The 16,922-nt window shown below is 40.6% G+C and overlaps 1 protein-coding gene across 1 annotated transcript in view; it reads left to right on the top strand.

The window, feature by feature from the left end:
* Nucleotides 1-5,036: 5,036 nt before the first annotated feature.
* The window catches only part of HECTD1 (HECT domain E3 ubiquitin protein ligase 1), a 65,771-nt gene continuing 53,885 nt past the window's right edge, over nt 5,037-16,922 (top strand). Inside the window, exons 1-2 of the mRNA XM_082484893.1 lie at nt 5,037-5,166; nt 7,413-7,711. Of these exons, the coding sequence (XP_082341019.1) occupies nt 7,572-7,711 (140 nt within the window). The 5' untranslated portion in view covers nt 5,037-5,166; nt 7,413-7,571. The remainder of the gene's footprint in view (nt 5,167-7,412; nt 7,712-16,922) is intronic.

The following is a 16,922-nucleotide window of genomic DNA, read 5'->3' as shown; positions in this document are numbered from 1 at the left end:
GACATGAGTAAGGGCAGGCTGCGATGACCAGTTATGTTCTGTTTTATGTCCAAATAAGTGATACAGCTGAAGGTAAACTGAGGCAAAAGGATTTAAGTGATATAAAGTGTACTCACTTCTCACGCCCCAGCCTCGAACACCAAAAAAGTAAACTTATACTTTAAAAACAAAACAAAACCAAAAAACCCACATAGGTGAGTTGACTTAGGAAAAAGCACTATAATGTATATGATTTTGAAAAATAATTTCAGAAAGAAGAAAAGGTAATTTCAGAGTATTTGCAGTTTTCTGAAAACCATGGTCTTCTATACATCTCTGTGTTCATCCACTCATCCCCGAGGATAAGAACCTTCCCAGGAAGCTGACGCTCTCCCGAGGAGGAGTCTAACAAGAGGAGCAATGACTCAGCCCTCTAGCTCCATAAACACCAGCCACCAGCACGCCACTCACACATTTATCACGTTGACGTTAGTCATGTGCTCACCCCATCAACACGTGTAATTGCCTCTCACAGGCCGCCTGCTACAGTGAGTTGCCTAAAGCGTCGTCGCAAACACAGCGCGCAGGGCAGCAGGTATGGAACCATCCCGCCATTGCCAGGGCTGCAGAAACTGGCACCTACTTTTGGAAAGTCAAGACGCTCACACTGTGTCTGCACTCCCCAGGCTTAGGCAGCAGTAAAGTGGCTAAGAAGAGACCATGATAACATAGGAGGATTTAAATAAAAAAAGCTTTTACTGACCGCATTTTATCTGCGAAAAAATAAGTTTTCTAGAAGAAAGTCTTTTTAACAATACACGTAAGAAGTAAATGAGTTTAAATAACCAAATTCTGTGAAACTAAACTTTGCTGGACACAGCAAGGAAGTTCCTGTCCTTGGTAATACCTGATCTCCTCGCTTTGAAATGCACAGTCAACATTTATTAACTTTTTCTTTAAACGTATAACATTAATCAAGAAAATGAAATATGTATGGAATTATTCATGTACTGGAGGAGTAGGAACTTTCAGTGTTTTCTACTACGTTATTGTGTGGGTGGCAGAGAAAAAAGTGTTAAAGCAAAAGGATAAATAATCCATAAATATCCTAACTGTTTTATTTGGCTGGGCACAGCACTGGCCTTTAGCATAAACGACTCAATTAAATTTGTGGAGGTGTTCAGGGTCTGTTTATGTCACCCTTTGATGTATTTACTCTAGAGGAGTGATATTTTTGGAAACATCCACTTGGCACATGTACAGAGCTGGGCAGTACAGCTAACAAAACCACCAACTACACTAGGTTCTAGCTTCCATATCAATTAAAAATACACAGAGGAATCTGAGACTTCTTGTTTTGTTTGAATTGTAGGTGTATTTCAGTTTGATTTTGGGCTAGTTTTGTATTTCCTTACAAAAGCCTGATCATTCCTATCTGAAGCTTACAATCCTTACTAGCAAGCTGTGACATCAACAGTACCCATGACAGATTTTTCCTTCTAATATCAGCTAAAACCCTACAGAAAACACCAGGCTGAACATAATATAAAAGCAGTAATAAATATTATTTTTCTTGGAGCTGTAAGTGAAAAAACATTTGGGCTTCTTTTCTGTCCCAAGAAGATTTTGCAAAATTCCAGCCAAACGTAACTTCTTTTCAAACAGAATTAAACCCGTTTGAGAACAATGGCAACGCCATCCTACGGAGCAGGTGTCTCAAGTGGGGGGTCCTTTATGACGCAGCTCAGAAGCTCTCTGCACCCACAGTCCTCCAATCCCTGACCCTTGCTGCCCTCCGTGGCACATTTCACCTGTCCCTGACATAGTATTATGCCAGCAATTGTACTGATGTTTCCTCTTTTAGAGCCAAGTTTTAATTTTCAGGTAAATACACACCAATTGGTCAATATCACGCTTTACAAAGGTTGATCTGCATTGACCCTATGTGACCTAATTTCCAAAAGCATCCTCAGTCACCTACATGTGTGGTCTGCTCAAGGGTAGTCATAGAGAGGAATTCTATTTTATAGCCTCATCAACTCACAGTTCCATAAATGCTAAGACATTTCTGACTCCAGCATTACTATCTTGTTTTTTTAATAAAGGAGGAAACAGAGACGTGCAGTGATTAAGGGATTAAGCCAAGGTCATACATGAAGTGCGTGTCAGCTGCTGTTAGAATTTAGGCAATTTTCTACCTGAGTGCATAATACGTACATTGTACAAGTATGGGGAACTGTAGTTGGTTTTGCAAGTTCCACACAATGCTCAGCGCCATTTTCTTCAAAGCAACTATGACAGTCGAGCTCCATTACTTGTCACTTTAGCACACGGCATTACTTGCCTTCCCCGTCTGGCTGCACTAATCCACGTGAAGCCCTTCTTCCTCAGCACGTTTAGGCCTAGCGCCAGCCAAACCACAGCCACAGCCTGGAAATTTGGCGGTCCGAACAAAACTTTGTTCCTGTGAAAATTCAAACGAAAGCAAGTAATTCCGCAAAAATGGCTGATGCAATTGTTATGTCTTATCTACTAAGTGTCCTCTTATTTGCTAGTAATGTCCTTCTTAATAAATATTAGAGAGCAGTCACTTTTGAAGAGGTAGCCCTAGACTGCTTTGGTGCTGTACACAGAGGGAGTCTGAAGCAGTACCTTGAGGGGTATCACTTGCCGTGATATATTTCTCTGACAACTGACAAAAATAATTTTAATGCCCCGTCAGCACACGAAGTGGAAAAAGTATTAATCAGACCATCAATGTATATATTGTAAGAAGTATATAATCAATAAAGCAGAGATTATCTAGTCAGAAGATAATTTCTTCTTTTTCAGATTCATTCTCAGGAGAATAAATCTCATAATAAGGAGCAAAAATCACTGGCAAACTCTTAACTATTGCAAATGTATCACAACAAAAAAAAAAATCTTGATTCATGACTAAAGCTGTAATACATTACTTGATACACTTCCTTTAATATAAAAAAAATGGGATATATTAAATCGGGCAATTAGTGCAACAGGGCATGGAAGTATTTATGTTTAGCCATTTAGAAATAAATATGTACAGGACTGAAAGCTATTCCCAGTATTAAGTGTTGTACTCCTACTTGATAGTATTTAAAACCCACAATTTGTATTCTTTGCATGTACAACATTTAAACTTTTGATTTTGTTCCCAGATTGATTTATATTTTGATAACCTCATCTTCTCCACGGATAACCACGTATATGTCCAGACACTTGAACCAGAAACTGCAGCCTATGTGAAAAGAGTGAAAGATTTGACTGATTTCAAAGGTTTTGGTCTTTACAATTGAAAATTAGCACTTTTTCAGGAGAAACATGCAATGTTGCTTTAACTGAAATCTCTCTTCACAATAAAAAGTAAAGGGAACTGTTCTAGCATCATGCAACAGGAGCCAGGTCACTTAGCAGATGCAGTTCTCATAAGTTTGGCCTAATTCTCCTGGTGCTCCTGCACCAGTGAAAGTGAAAGAGGATTAAGCTTCTAAATTTAAAGACTGCAGACTCAGTCTTTCTACTGCCTCATGTCCTTAACTTTAAGCATTTAAGAAGTCTTACTGACCTCTGAAGGACGAGCATAGGCAAAGGATATACATGTAAATCTCGGAAGGGCTGGAACAAGTGGCCGTTAAGAGACATAATACGGTAAGACAGAAAGGCTAAGCTGCCTTAGAAATCAGAAATAGAGACAAAGGAACTACTGTTCTTGTCTTCTGGAAAAAAAAAAAAACAACCAAACCTGCTGCAATGAAGGTAACACTTTCTAGAGGTGTTATTACATCAACACCAAACAATAAAAATTTCTGCATTCAGCAACTTTTAGCCCAGCATGACTGCTATTGCCTTTTTGTTCAGTGTGTCGTTTTAGCCTCCTAATTACAGGAAATGTCTATGAGGTAGGTAGGAGTGACATTCAAATGTACAATAATCTTATTTGCCGTACTTATATAATAGGCTTAAATTCCTTACGAAAAACACGTCATCCTGCAGAGAAGGAAATTATTTTGAAAAGCCTTCGCTTTTAGTCCTTCCTTTTGAATTTATAGTAGTTTGCTGTAACGTCCTGTTAGCCCTTCATTCTAAATTTATAGCAGTTTGCTCCCTTTGTTTCTTCATCACACGCCAAGGGGACCCACGCAGCATTTTGCAGCACGGGCTGCGGGGGGGTTACCCCACTGCAACACGCCTGTCCAGCTGCGCAGTGCCATTGCAGAATCTCCAGTTCCCCACAGGGCAAGGGCGAGTTACAACCTCTGCTCTGGAAGACCCAGTACTGCCACGTTTAAACCAGTTCACCATCCCCCCTTCAATGGGGGCGCTGGAGTGGGATCAAAGCCTTTGCAAGAGTGGGCCCTGCGAGGTATAAGCCCCCCCCCCCCCCCCTTCCATAAATATAAATAATACTGAAGATGGCATGAAACAGAATAACAATCCCCATGCTGCAAGGGACGGGCCTCCCCGAGGCCCCTGGGCCGCGGGCGGGCACGCTGGGCAGGCCTCCCCTCCCGCTCCTCACGGCCCAGGCCAGCCCGGCGCCCTGGGGACCTGGGACCCCGCTCCGAAGCCTGGCGCCTGCCCGAGGGGGTCCTCGCGGGGCCCCGGGCGGCGGAGCCGGGTCCGAGGCTCCCCTCAGGCAGAGGGAGCTGAGCCGGGGCCGGCCGCGGCGCGCCCAAGGGGAGCGCAGCCCCCGCGGCGCTTGGCTCAGCGGCCCCGGCCCCCAGAGGCGGGTCGGGCAGCGGGGGCCCCCTCTCGCCCCGGACGCGGCCGGGCCCGCTGCGCCCAGCCCCTCTCGCCCCGGGAGGCGGTCAGGGCGCGGCGGTGGCGGCGGCTCCGCCAGCAGAGGCCCGAGAGGCGGCAGACGCGCCGCACCACAGCGCTCTCCCGCTGGTGCGCGGTGGCCCCTCGCCGCGGAGGCGGGCAGGCCGCTCTCGCAGCGCCCCCAGCGGCCGCTCGGCCGGCGCCAGCTCCTCCCCCTGGGGCCGCGGCGCGGCTGCCTTCCCCTCCTCCCACCCAATCCCGTGTCGGGCGGAGCGCCATGGATGCCGCTGGCTGCCGCCTGCTGCGGGGCTCGGGCTGTCGCCGCCGCCTCCTCGCCTCTCCCCCTGTCTCCCCGCTGCGCTGAGGAGGGGGGCGGCTTCGGCGAAGGGGCTACGGGAGGCCGAGGTGAGCGGTGGGGAGGGTGCGGGGCCGCTTCTGCTGGCGCTGAGGTAGACGGCGCCTTTCCTGAGCCGCCAGGCCGGGTCACCCTGCGAGGCCTGCGGCTCGCTAGGAACTCGAGCGTCGCTGCCCGGGCCTGGCGGGTCAGTGTCGGCAGGCCCGGAGGGAGCGGGCCGGGAGGCCCGGCTGTGGGCCGGGGCCGTGGACGAGGGCGGCGGCGGCGGGTGCCGGAAAATCTCTATGCGGGGGCCGAGGAGCAGAGCGGGGCGGCGCTGCCGGGAGCCCCTCAGGCCGCCGGGTCGCCTGTGCGTGGGGGCGGCGAGGGAAGGGGGAGGCGGTGCGAGGGCTGCGCTCCCCCGGAGGGGGCCGGGGGTGGGGAGGGGGCCCCGAGTGGCCGTGCCTGGCCTGCGGCCCCTCTGCCTGTGTAGGCCCGGGCGGCGGGGTGCGAGTGTAGCTGCGGCCTGGCCTCTTTTCTGGTGCGGCTCTCCTGGGAGCCCCGGCCTCTCGCTCTGCTCTGTTTTTCTGCTCTGCGCGGTGGTTCGTTTCCGTCTGGTTGGAGCCCGTCTGGGGTGGAAGAAGAGCAGGTGCCTGTATTGAGCTTACCCTACTTTCACTGTCTCTCTTAATTTTCGTGTTTCTGTTGCCTTCACCTTTTCTACACCCTCCCCCCGCCATCACCCCCAAGTTAATAATTTAGTCGTGTTAAGGAGACGTATTATACTTACAATACAATCCCACTTGTACTGGTTGAAAGTAGTTTTATTTAGTCTTGGAACAGGAAATACAGTCTGTAGACAGATCGTAGGATCGTAGGCATTGTTTAAAGCACAGAACTTGAATTTAGTAACATTTGAATTCCTTTTTACAGCAAGGCTGCAGCAATAACAAAAATACAAAAGGGGCAAGCAGTAACTGAGTGATCTATAATGTTGTTATGGTCCTAAGCTATAAAAAAACCCCTATATCTGTCATACTTTTGTCACATCTTTGAGTTCAAAGCTATTGTGAAACAGCACTGCTGATTCAGTATATGTTTCTCTAATACCAATTTCTTACTCCCTTTTGTAGATGTGCCCTTGGTGGAGTTATTTTTTAACTATTAACTCATTAACAGCAAGTAAACAAGTAGGCAGACTTTGTCCAGATCGAGCTCCCTCCCCCCCCCCCCCCCCCCAATTTGTGGGGATACTGTCCATTCCATGCATTTCATGTTTACCTGAGTTTGGTTAACTAATTCTTTTTTATAAGCTATATTTTAAAAATAGTCTTTTTTTTTCATGTATGTTTAATTTGGAGAGATTAGTTTGTAAACTTTGTTTTAGTTTTTATATGAATATAATCATGCTTCCTGTGTTCTTAGGCATGGGAGGTGAATTTGACTATTTGTTAGTAAAACATAAAGTAGAAAGCAAGCAAGTAGGTCAAAAATATCTCTTAACGTTTTAAAGAGACTTTTTTGGTCTTTGGCTTGCATGTACAACTATGGCATTGGGCCAGCAAATAATGTTGTTTTCCTTATATGTACATGAATTATTTGAATTATTCACCAGATTTTTAAAAAATTAGCTACGTTTTTTTTTTTTTTACTAAAAAAAACCCCAAACAAAACCCAAACCCCTAACTCTTGAAAGCGCAAGTAATTCTTAAATTGTCTTTTTTATCCTTTGACTTAAAAGTTTATTTTCCTTATGTTTGGATGCTATTTAGAAAGATGAAGGATTAATAAAACTTGCAGAGATTCTCCAAGTCTTTAGGTGTACATCTCAATTTTTTTTGTTTTGTGGGTTTGTATTTAAAGTGTGACATTTGATGTCTCTCTCTGAATACTTTAGTAAGGGGCTAATTAATCTTTCAGAAAGTTGGACACTATTATAAAGTGATATTAAAGGAAAGGGGATAGGCAAGACAGCACTATTTGTCTTTGTATTACCTTTGAGAACATACAAAAGGGTTAAGTACAGTTTTTCTACTTAAGTTTTGACTTATCCTATAAATAAGAGTAGGCTCTAAGTCTGGCTTGATTATCAGCTGGAACTACAGATTTTTTTCCAAACAGAACACACTCGTTACTGTTTACTTATGTATAAAGCCTGAAAAAAAGAAATAAGTGCTGGTCAAATATGTGGAAGTTTTCTTAATGTCAGCCCAAAAATATGCTATACCTTTTAGAGAGGAGCAAATCCAAAAAAGTTTAAAGACGAGATTGTGATGATATTTATATATTTTAATTTTTTTTTACTTTTTCTTTCCAGGTGAAAACTGCAAAAGCCTGGGGCTGGCTGAAGAGAGATACTAATTGTGCTCAAGTTAGTGTGGCTTGAACAATTACAGGATATTTTTGGTACTTTTTAATTTAAGCGGAGGCGGCTTTTTTTTTTTTTTTTTAAAAAAAACAACAATAAACCAACAACATGGCAGATGTGGACCCAGACACGTTGCTGGAATGGCTGCAAATGGGGCAGGGAGATGAAAGGGATATGCAGCTAATAGCACTGGAACAGCTGTGCATGCTACTTCTGATGTCAGACAACGTGGATCGCTGTTTTGAAACGTAAGTAGTTTTGGCTTTCATTTATGGAATGTTATTTTCCTCTCTCGGTAGCTATATGTGATGTTTTTAACATTCCTAGAAACTTTCAGCCTCAAAAATGTTTTTACAGACTGAACTTAAGTGTAGATCACTGAAATGAAAAATTTCTGTTAATGTTGTGTGAAGTACTGTTGTCTGATTAAAAATGTAGTGTCCTGTGAGTCATCTGCAGTGCCTGTTCTGACATATGATCTGATTGTTTAATTTAAAGAAATGTATTCAGAGTTGCACTGTGAATGTGTTGGGTTTTTTTTTTAATGGTAGAGAAAACCGTTTTGTTTTAATTTAAAACTATAGTGATCACCTAGATATATTTAAGTATGCATACTCTTGAAACACTATTCTCAAGAGATAAAGGAGATTTTTCTGAACTTTATAAATCCAAACAGAAATCACAAATACTAACCACTGTTCATACAAATATTTTGACCCTTCTTTGAAGAATGTTGCTGTTCATGTCACCCTTCTTCTCAACTGCATTTGTATGCTTCATATAGTGCAGTCCCTGCTCTCACTCCTTTTTATAGTTCTCACAGCACAAAATGCTGATGTAACCACTTCTGTTACTTAATCGCATGTGTCACACTGCTTCCTGTGAGGGCCCTCAAGTAGTATGGAAAGGAGGTAGCAAATTGTAAACAATCACAACTTTTAAATCTGACATCTCTTACTTTTTTTGGGGGGTGTGTGTGGTGTTTTTTTATTTGTTTGTTTCCCCAGTTCTTATTTTGATGCTTTTGCATCTTCTCTTTTCCATCTTTTTTCATTACTCTCACTTTCTTTTGCATCTCACAGTGTGTGTAGTGTTTTTCTGATACATCCCGCTTCTTAAGAGCGTGGGTTTAGCAGCATTTAAGAAGGCAGCTGTTTGTTGCAGTATTTAGTTTTGTAGTCCTGACGAAGAGAACGGTTTTTGAGCTTAAAGCTGTTAATCTTTCACGACTTTTGTTACAGGAAGTGTAAAATTCATACATCTCTAAAATTTGGATTTGTAGTAGGTACAAAACAGTGAGCAGAGTTTCGTGCACTGCTTTAGAATTTGAAATTGCCTGATCTTAGCCTTAGCGAGCTTACAGGTAAAATTTTGGCTTGAAAGAAACCTACTTTAGGGAGACGCATTCAGCTTCCCTGCCTGTCCCTTGAAGTACTGGTACTGATGGAGCACTGTCTTTTCAGCCTCAGAAAAGCTGTTTTACTGACTTGTTAATTTAGTGCCGTAGGAAATAATTTGATAGTTAAGAATGAGTTTTTCTGACAAATCTAGGTGAACATCCTGTTTCAGTATAGAACAGAAGTAGAAGTTTGGGCCTAAGCATTGTAAGTATGTCTGCTGGGTATTTGAGAATCAAGAATGAAATGTCAGTTTTTAAAATATAAACCAGTTGTGGGTTTTATGGACTTTATTTAGAACAGACTTTCATCACAATATAAATGACCTGAATAGTCCAAGTGCTTTTTTTTTTTCTTAAAGCATAGCTAATGAATGCTCTGTTATTGCAGTGTTGTGGTTTTAAAATTAGTTTTTGTGTCTAAAAGAAGAAACATTTAAAATACAATTTGGCGTTCTAATTTTTGTTTAGAGCCCTGGTATAATTTAATTTTACTGGTCTTCTAAGTTGTTGATCTCTTTTGCTGTTGTAAGCTTCTCTCAAAGACGGAGGAGAACAAAGTGTAAATTGGGAAAAAATTATCAAGGTTCCCTGCCTGTTCAGGTGATTTTACAGTAAAGTTAAAATGGCTACTTTTAATTGGCACTGTGAATACGCTGAAGATATGGTTCCACGGTATTTGATGAGCTGACGTAGTAGCTCATTACCTTCAAAAGGGAGAGCTACTTCTTCCCATTTGTCACTCACTGTTTTTATTCCTCCCAACCATATTCTTGGTTCATGCCAGTGTCAGGGCTTACTGGGCTCCTGTAATTCACTAGAAGAGCAAGCTGCTCTTTAAACCCACTGAAGCAGCTGGCTAGTTTTCTGCTGTTACAGTGAATTACAGCAGATTATAGAGGTGTCTGAGCACTGGAGGTGGAACTGCTTAACTGGAAATATGGGCGAAGGAGAGAAAGGTATACACTCTTCAGAGGAGAACTTCTCAATGGGTTGTCTTGGGTGCCTGTGGCGTCACAGCCTGCATTTCAAGGTGACTTTATTTTTAAACTCTCTGTAAGAAATAGATGATGTCTTGAAAAGATTTTCAAAAATCTTTTGAAATGACAGTACAAGTAGCCAAAACTGTCATGTGCTGAGAGACTGTGACTAAAATTATCTTTGATAATATTTTAAAGTTGCTTTTCAGCGATGTTTTTAAAGGAGTTATTGCTTGTCTAAATAGGAGACTTACTATATGACAGAAGTGTTGCCAAACACATTTTTGAGGAACTAATTTTGAAAATGGTTTCAATGTATGCCTGACTTAGTGTGGACATATTTTCCTGTTGTAAGGAAACCAACCTTTAGTCTTTAGAACATTTGTTTTCTTCTGTTAAGCAAGAACATTTCCGACTTTTTGTATGCCGTGAAGATGTTATTTCAAGATCTTGGAATTGTTTATTGCTATTAATTATGTTGACTAAGAAAACTTTAAGAAATTTTTCAACTCTAGAATTCAACAACTGGAAGATGGAATCTTAGAGTCCATTCCTTGGAGAATGAAATGTGGTGTTTTTCAGGGATCTGTTAGATTGACTTTAATTATTAAGCACTAGTCCACTTTTACATAAGAAATGATTTGCTCTTATGACATAAGATATGAAAAAGTTCATCATTTTAGTGAGGTGTATCTGCATATGGTGAGGACTGGCAAAGCTATGAAACAAAGACACATGAAAAATATTGACATGAATGGTATGTGTTTTCCCTAAAAGCATAACACTTTCCAGGCTGATTTTTTTTTTTTAAGGACTTAAGGGCAATACACAGTCTCACTTAGCAAAGAAAGGTCACAAAAATAGAGAAAAATAAAAAGGAGAAAGAATCACAGAATCACAGAATCATCAGAGTTGGAAGGGACCTCTAGAGATCATCTAGTCCAACTCTCCTGCTAAAGCAGGATTGCCTAGAGCACATTACTCAGGACTGCATCCAGGCGGGTCTTGAAAATCTCCAGGGAAGGGGACTCCACAACCTCCCTGGGCAGCCTGTGCCAGTGCTCTGTCACCCTCACCGTAAAGAACTGTTTCCGTGTATTTGAACGGAACTTCCTGTGTTCTAACTTGTGCCCATTGCCCCTCGTCCTGTCACTTGGAACCATTGAAAAGAGCCTGGCTCCATCCTCCTTCAACCCACCCTTTAGATACTTGTACGCCATAATAATAAGGTCTCCCCTCAGCCTTCTCTTCTCCAGGCTAAAGAGTCCCAGCTCTCTCAGCCTTTCCTCATAAGGCAGATGCTCCAAGCCCTTCATCATCTTAGTTGCCCTTCGCTGGACTCGCTCCAGCAGTTCCCTGTCCCTCTTGAACTGGGGAGCCCAAAACTGGACACAGTATTCCAGTTGTGGCCTCACCAGTGCAGAGTAGAGGGGGAGAATGACCTCCCTCGACCTACTGGCCACACTCTTCCCTATGCAGCCCAGGATTCCATTGGCCTTTTTGGCGACAAGGGCACATTGCTGGGCCACGGATAATTTACTGTCTACAAGAAAAAAAAAAAAAAAAAGGCATTGAAATGGTGGATTCAAAATCTTGTACTTCATTATTGCAGTAGAGTCGTAGGGTTACTTTGCAAACATATTCTCAAGGAAGTGGTATATTTTAAAGCTAATAACTTGTTTCTGTACAAGAGTAATGGATATTGCAACTAGTGTTTCAGATCAAATCAGAAAAACGGAAGTAGGCGCGAATGTATGGTGGTGTATTTCATAGTGTTCTGGCAGAGTTCTAGTGGTATCACAACAGATTGCGGGGTATGCAGCCAATAACAGGTAGTGGTGCCAAATAATTGACGTTTCTTTACTTGTCCCCAGATTTACATATTACATCTGATTAAATTATTTTTAGTGTTACTCATATGTTAGCATTACAAAAGTCAGCTGCATATTCATCTTCTGGTGATAATGAGTCACAGACACTGTTAGTCACTTAGCATTGAAGAATGGCTAACATTTTACCAGCAGCAAAAGCCAGTAGCCTGAACTGCAGAAACTTAATGAGTGAATAGAAATAGGTCTGTTAAGTCGTTGAGTTGGAGTAAAATAGCTAAGCTCGTGATTGTGTTAGTCCCAAATTGTAGTTAAACTGTTTGCTACTAAGTCAATGCAGTGTTTTAAGTGTGCATTTTGTATAAACATGATTGAAATGATATTTTAAGTGTTTAAATTGTTACAATTAATTTCAAAGACAGTGTAGAGGCTGTTAGATACAGTCTCTCATTGTTAATATAGCCCTTTTCCACATCAGTGTATCAATTTATCTTTTTCGCCCTGATTGTTTCACTTTATTTTCGGTGAAATAAAATGAGAACTCCTCAGATCTGGGCTTTGTGTTGCTATTTTCCTTTCCCTATCTGCCAGAGTAAAAGTATTTAGCAAGGAAGATTTTATTTAATTATTTTCCTTAATTACAAAGAAAACTAGTAGAACAAGGTAGTATAACAAGTAAAGTAAAACCCGTCTAAAATCTTTTCTACACTGAACAGAGGAAATAGGCCTTATTAATACTTAGAAGAAGAAAGTTTATCTTCCCCTTTGCCTGTGCCCTAAATCGCTTCAGTATATTTAGCATTAATAGATTTGGTTAGCAAGAGTTACCAGCTTATTTGAAAAATAAAACAAAAAATTATACAAAGGATCATTATTTAGTGTTCTAATGTGTAAAATAGAAATACTTTCCATTTATTTTTTAGATCAAATGTGTTTATTTTAATTTACGTTAAACCTTGTTCTTTTCTGAGTACGTATCTACTATATCTCTACCTTGTATTTGGTAACATGGAATAATAAGTGTAAGAAGAAATTCTAGTGCATCAAAGACTGTTGATGTGAGCTAGTGAGACACTGGTAGAACAACATGGAACAGTTTAGCTTTACCTCCACCTGATTGCTTCAAACTACAGGCTCCTGTGTTTATCAGGATTGTTTAACTTCAGTAAATCAGAATTAGATGTAGACAGAAACCCAATTATTCTTGTAAAGATAGGGACAGGAATCCAAAGTGGTTGTTTTCAGGCCTATTTTTAATGTTTGGGCTGGCTTTAAAAGCATCTTTGTAATTCAGACAGTGGTAAAGTGCCCTTTAACAGATGTAACAATCGTGAGAAAACTAACAGGCTGAGAGGGCAGCTCTGTCTGTGTCAAGGTGGTTTACATGTTGTGTGCCCTACAGATTTGCTCGTTTTGTTGTTTGAAGGGAAAAAACCAACTCAGGTCATTATTACAGTTTTGTGCTGGAGTGCAGCCATGGGTAAATTAGGCTAAGTATTGCTGTCAACAATAGACTACGGTTTTCATTATTTCAAACCATGCAAAGCATATGTTTTTGTGAATTATTGGTTTGGGCTAATACAGACGTCTCAATAAATGAAATTTTGTAAGCTTTACAATGGGAAGACTCATGTGATTCCTGTTAACCTTTTTTGCCATTTAATGAAGGCAGAGGGTCTGGCAGCAGTGAAATGCCAGCGCTGCAGTCATTCACTCTGTGGACTCCAATATAGTGGGATCTTCAGCATCCTAGAGGGCTTTTCTGAGATGGAAGTAGGGGTTTGTGCTGTGTTTTTCAGGAAGCTATTTTGTTACAGCATAATGTTTAGAACTGTTTCTGTTTTTTAAGGCTGTTGTTCTTGGGTGGTTGTTTTTCTTTCAATGCTAAGAATTTTAACATGCTAACATCTTTCTGGTTGCTCTTTGTAATATTGGAATTATGGCCTCATTGTCATGGGTATTATGGAGATTAATTAGCCTTGTCTAGTCATTTTGAGAATCTTAATGGTTGCAAAGGCCGGAAGGGAAGATTAGGTCATCTAAATTGACATCCTCTCTGTCATAGGCCCCTATATTTTACCTGGTTATTACTGAATTGAGCATCTTTTTCGATACAAGCATAATGTGTGGTTAATGCTTCCAATAGGGCATCCTACCTAATTTTACCCTCTGTTTCACTATTTAATCTACTACCTAGTTGCCTTTGTTGTTGAAATTTGCTTGTCCTTTTCTATTTCAATTGACTGGACTTATGCATTCTGTGGTGGGCAGTCGATGGACCTTTTCTGATTGAATTAAAAGCCAATACCATTGTTACTGTGAATGTAGTTGCACACAAATATCTTGTCAGTGCCTGGTCTTTGTCCCCCTACCCAATTCTTCAATTTCTGTTTTTCAGAAGTATTTTCCAGCGTTGGCTTCATCCATTCTGTTTATAGCAGTACATTTAACTTAACTGTTACCACTTATACATCCCAAATTTAGTTACATGTTTCCAAAACATTGTACAGGAAGTGCGGTTTTAGTTATTTATCTTCAGGGTTGCTTTCCAGGACATGATTGCTCGCTTCTTAGACATGGCTTGATGTATTACCTAGACTAAGATCTGTAACTTGGCATTTGTGTGTGTTAAAACACATTTAGTTTAAATGAGCCTGTGCCTCTGACTAGTCCAGACAGTTCTGCATAACTCCTCACATAGTCTTTGCCACTATTTACTAGTCTGTCGTTTTTTTCCACTAAAGTATCAGTAGTATCATCAAGTACCCTTTGTTTTGATCAGCGCTTTGTGTGTGAGATAAAATTGAAGTGATTCTTGCAAGAATCTTTACACAAAAGATGGGTGCAGAATTTTAAGGCAGCAAGTTAATGACCTTTCAAAAGATGCTATCTCCTGTTAGATTCGGTGAGACCAATAAAATGGGTGTTACAGGAATTTCAAACAGCAGGCTTCCTTTCTTGAATGACTGTACTAGTGGAAATATTTTAAATACCAGCTGTTTACGAACAGGCTATGTGTGAAGCATAGGCAGCGTAGATGGTCAGTAGGTTGGTAATGGAGAAGTGGAAGTTTTCTTGTTTAACTTGGTTCTCTTTTTGTGCACCTGGAAGTCCAGCAGAAGCTGGTGAGGAAATGTCCTTATTTAGGCATGTTTACAAAATCATACTTTTTGTTTTAGTTGCTTATTTCATTTTGAAATGTTAACAAATGTAATGAGTACTTGAACCATTATGCGTTTGCACAATTGATATTGCTACTAGTGGAAATGATAGGCAGAAATATCTGTGCTTTCAAGTTCTTTAATTTATTCAGCTATTGTGGACCAAGTTTGTGCAACAAAAGTATGGAATTACTACCCTGAGGCATGGCATATCTTTTATAAGATACTGAAAAATGCAAAAGGCAGCCCAACACATCCTTCGTAAATTCAAGAGCAAAGCTAACGATAATTTATTTAGAAATTACCTATCCTGCAGAAGCTGTTTGTTCTTGTTTTTTTTTCTTTTGTTTCATTTTACATGACTGATATTTATTGAATGTGTAGTTGAGTACTGACGTGATGTGTTCCCTCCTAATAGTGAGCTCTCAGAAGAGGATTCAGCTGTTTGTCCATTATTTAGCTAAAAGGAAGTTTGAAAGTGTTTCTAAATGTTAAACTTGAATTATAAATTAATTTCTCTTTATCTCTAGTAATGCAGGGTTTCTGCTGGAATAGATACAGAATGGAGCTGTTAATTCCCTAGCTTTATTTTATTTGCCTGAGCTGTGATTGCACTTAAGAATAGAGGTTCAGAGTTGTAAAAGCTTAATATTTTATAATTGTGGTAAAAGTTCCTAAATTAGCTGTTAATTTTTAGTTGCTTCTTCCTCGTACCTTTGAAATATAGTGGTATCTCTAAAGTCTTATGTATAAGTGGACATTTTCTGGCTTTTATTTGTTCTGTAAGAGCATTGTAAGAAAACAGTGTAAAATACGTTTTGGAAATGGGTCCAGAAGAATATATATGGGCAATGCAGGTGTGTGGGCAGTTCTCTTGTGGCTGATCTTGATTACTGATGTTTTTGGTTCATATGTGGAAACAAACAGTATTTCAGCAAAAGAACCAACAAGGAAAAGTCTGAGATCACAGATTTCCTTCCATAGAAAGAACTGCAGAAAGGAAAAACAATCATTAATCAAAAATAAGTTGGAACGACTATTGCTTTAAGAACAAATCAGTTGTGCAGGATGTATGTTCTTTGAAACTTTAAAGTTGTGTGACACACTGTTGTAAATACCTAAATGGTATATTTTCCCTCAAAAACAGTTATTAATGAAATTTAAATTAAGTATTTTAGTTATTTAAAATAATTATGCATGAGTTAATTATTAAATAGTGTAGGCATGCATAATTCCTTATTTTCCCACTTTTAACTGGTCTCAGCAGATGGTGTGCATTACAGGTCCAGCACAAGTGCTGGCAGGCAGCTGAGCTTGGTTTTCTGCCACAAGTCACATGCCTTGGACCCACCGCCTGAAGCCCAAGGCTTTGTCACATGGTGGGGGCTCTGCATCAGCCCAATCCAGTGGTTACTCTGGAATTGAGTAACACACCCTAATGCTAGCCGTAGTTGTGTTAACCATTTTGGGAATGAAGTGGGGTTGTCTTTTGTTCCTTCTTTCAGGTTTTGTTTAAACAACGGTAGTCTTTGAACTACGGTTATTGTTGCTGTTTCAGCTAAGGCTTTTAAGTGCATTTAGAATATGAAACGTAATTACAGAAATGAGTTTACAGTGCCTATTTTTACTTCCTCGATATCTTTTTACACTGGCCAGCTTTAAAATCAGCTGAGTCACTTTGTTTGAGTTAAAGGGCTTAGCACTGGCAGGAGCTTACTGCTGTAGCTATTTAAGAATTTTGCATCCCTATGGATACTCCTGTTCCTGAAGGGGGAACAGACAGAAGATTCAGAAATGTGTCAGCATATGGAGTTATGCTGATTATAATCCTGTAAATGCTGTAGTAATATAATTATATTGATAAATCTCCCTAGCCTTTCCTGACATCTTATCAACATGATTGTGATATTTAGAAAATGTTTTTAGGTCAATTACATTTTTTGCAGAGGAAGAATGTATATTGAAGAATTTGTGTATCATGGTCTTTACAATCTAATTAACTCATTTTGACACTGAAAGCATGATTATTCTTTTTTAACAGAAATTGCATGGAATCAGCACTTAATGTGGTTTAGTTCTTTTCTTGATGTCAG

Source organism: Vanellus vanellus, assembly GCF_965231255.1.
Source record: "Vanellus vanellus genome assembly, chromosome: 6".
In the NCBI taxonomy this organism is placed as follows: domain Eukaryota; kingdom Metazoa; phylum Chordata; class Aves; order Charadriiformes; family Charadriidae; genus Vanellus; species Vanellus vanellus.
The sequence above is the reverse complement of the archived record's forward strand: the minus strand, read 5'-3'. Positions and strand labels throughout refer to the sequence as shown.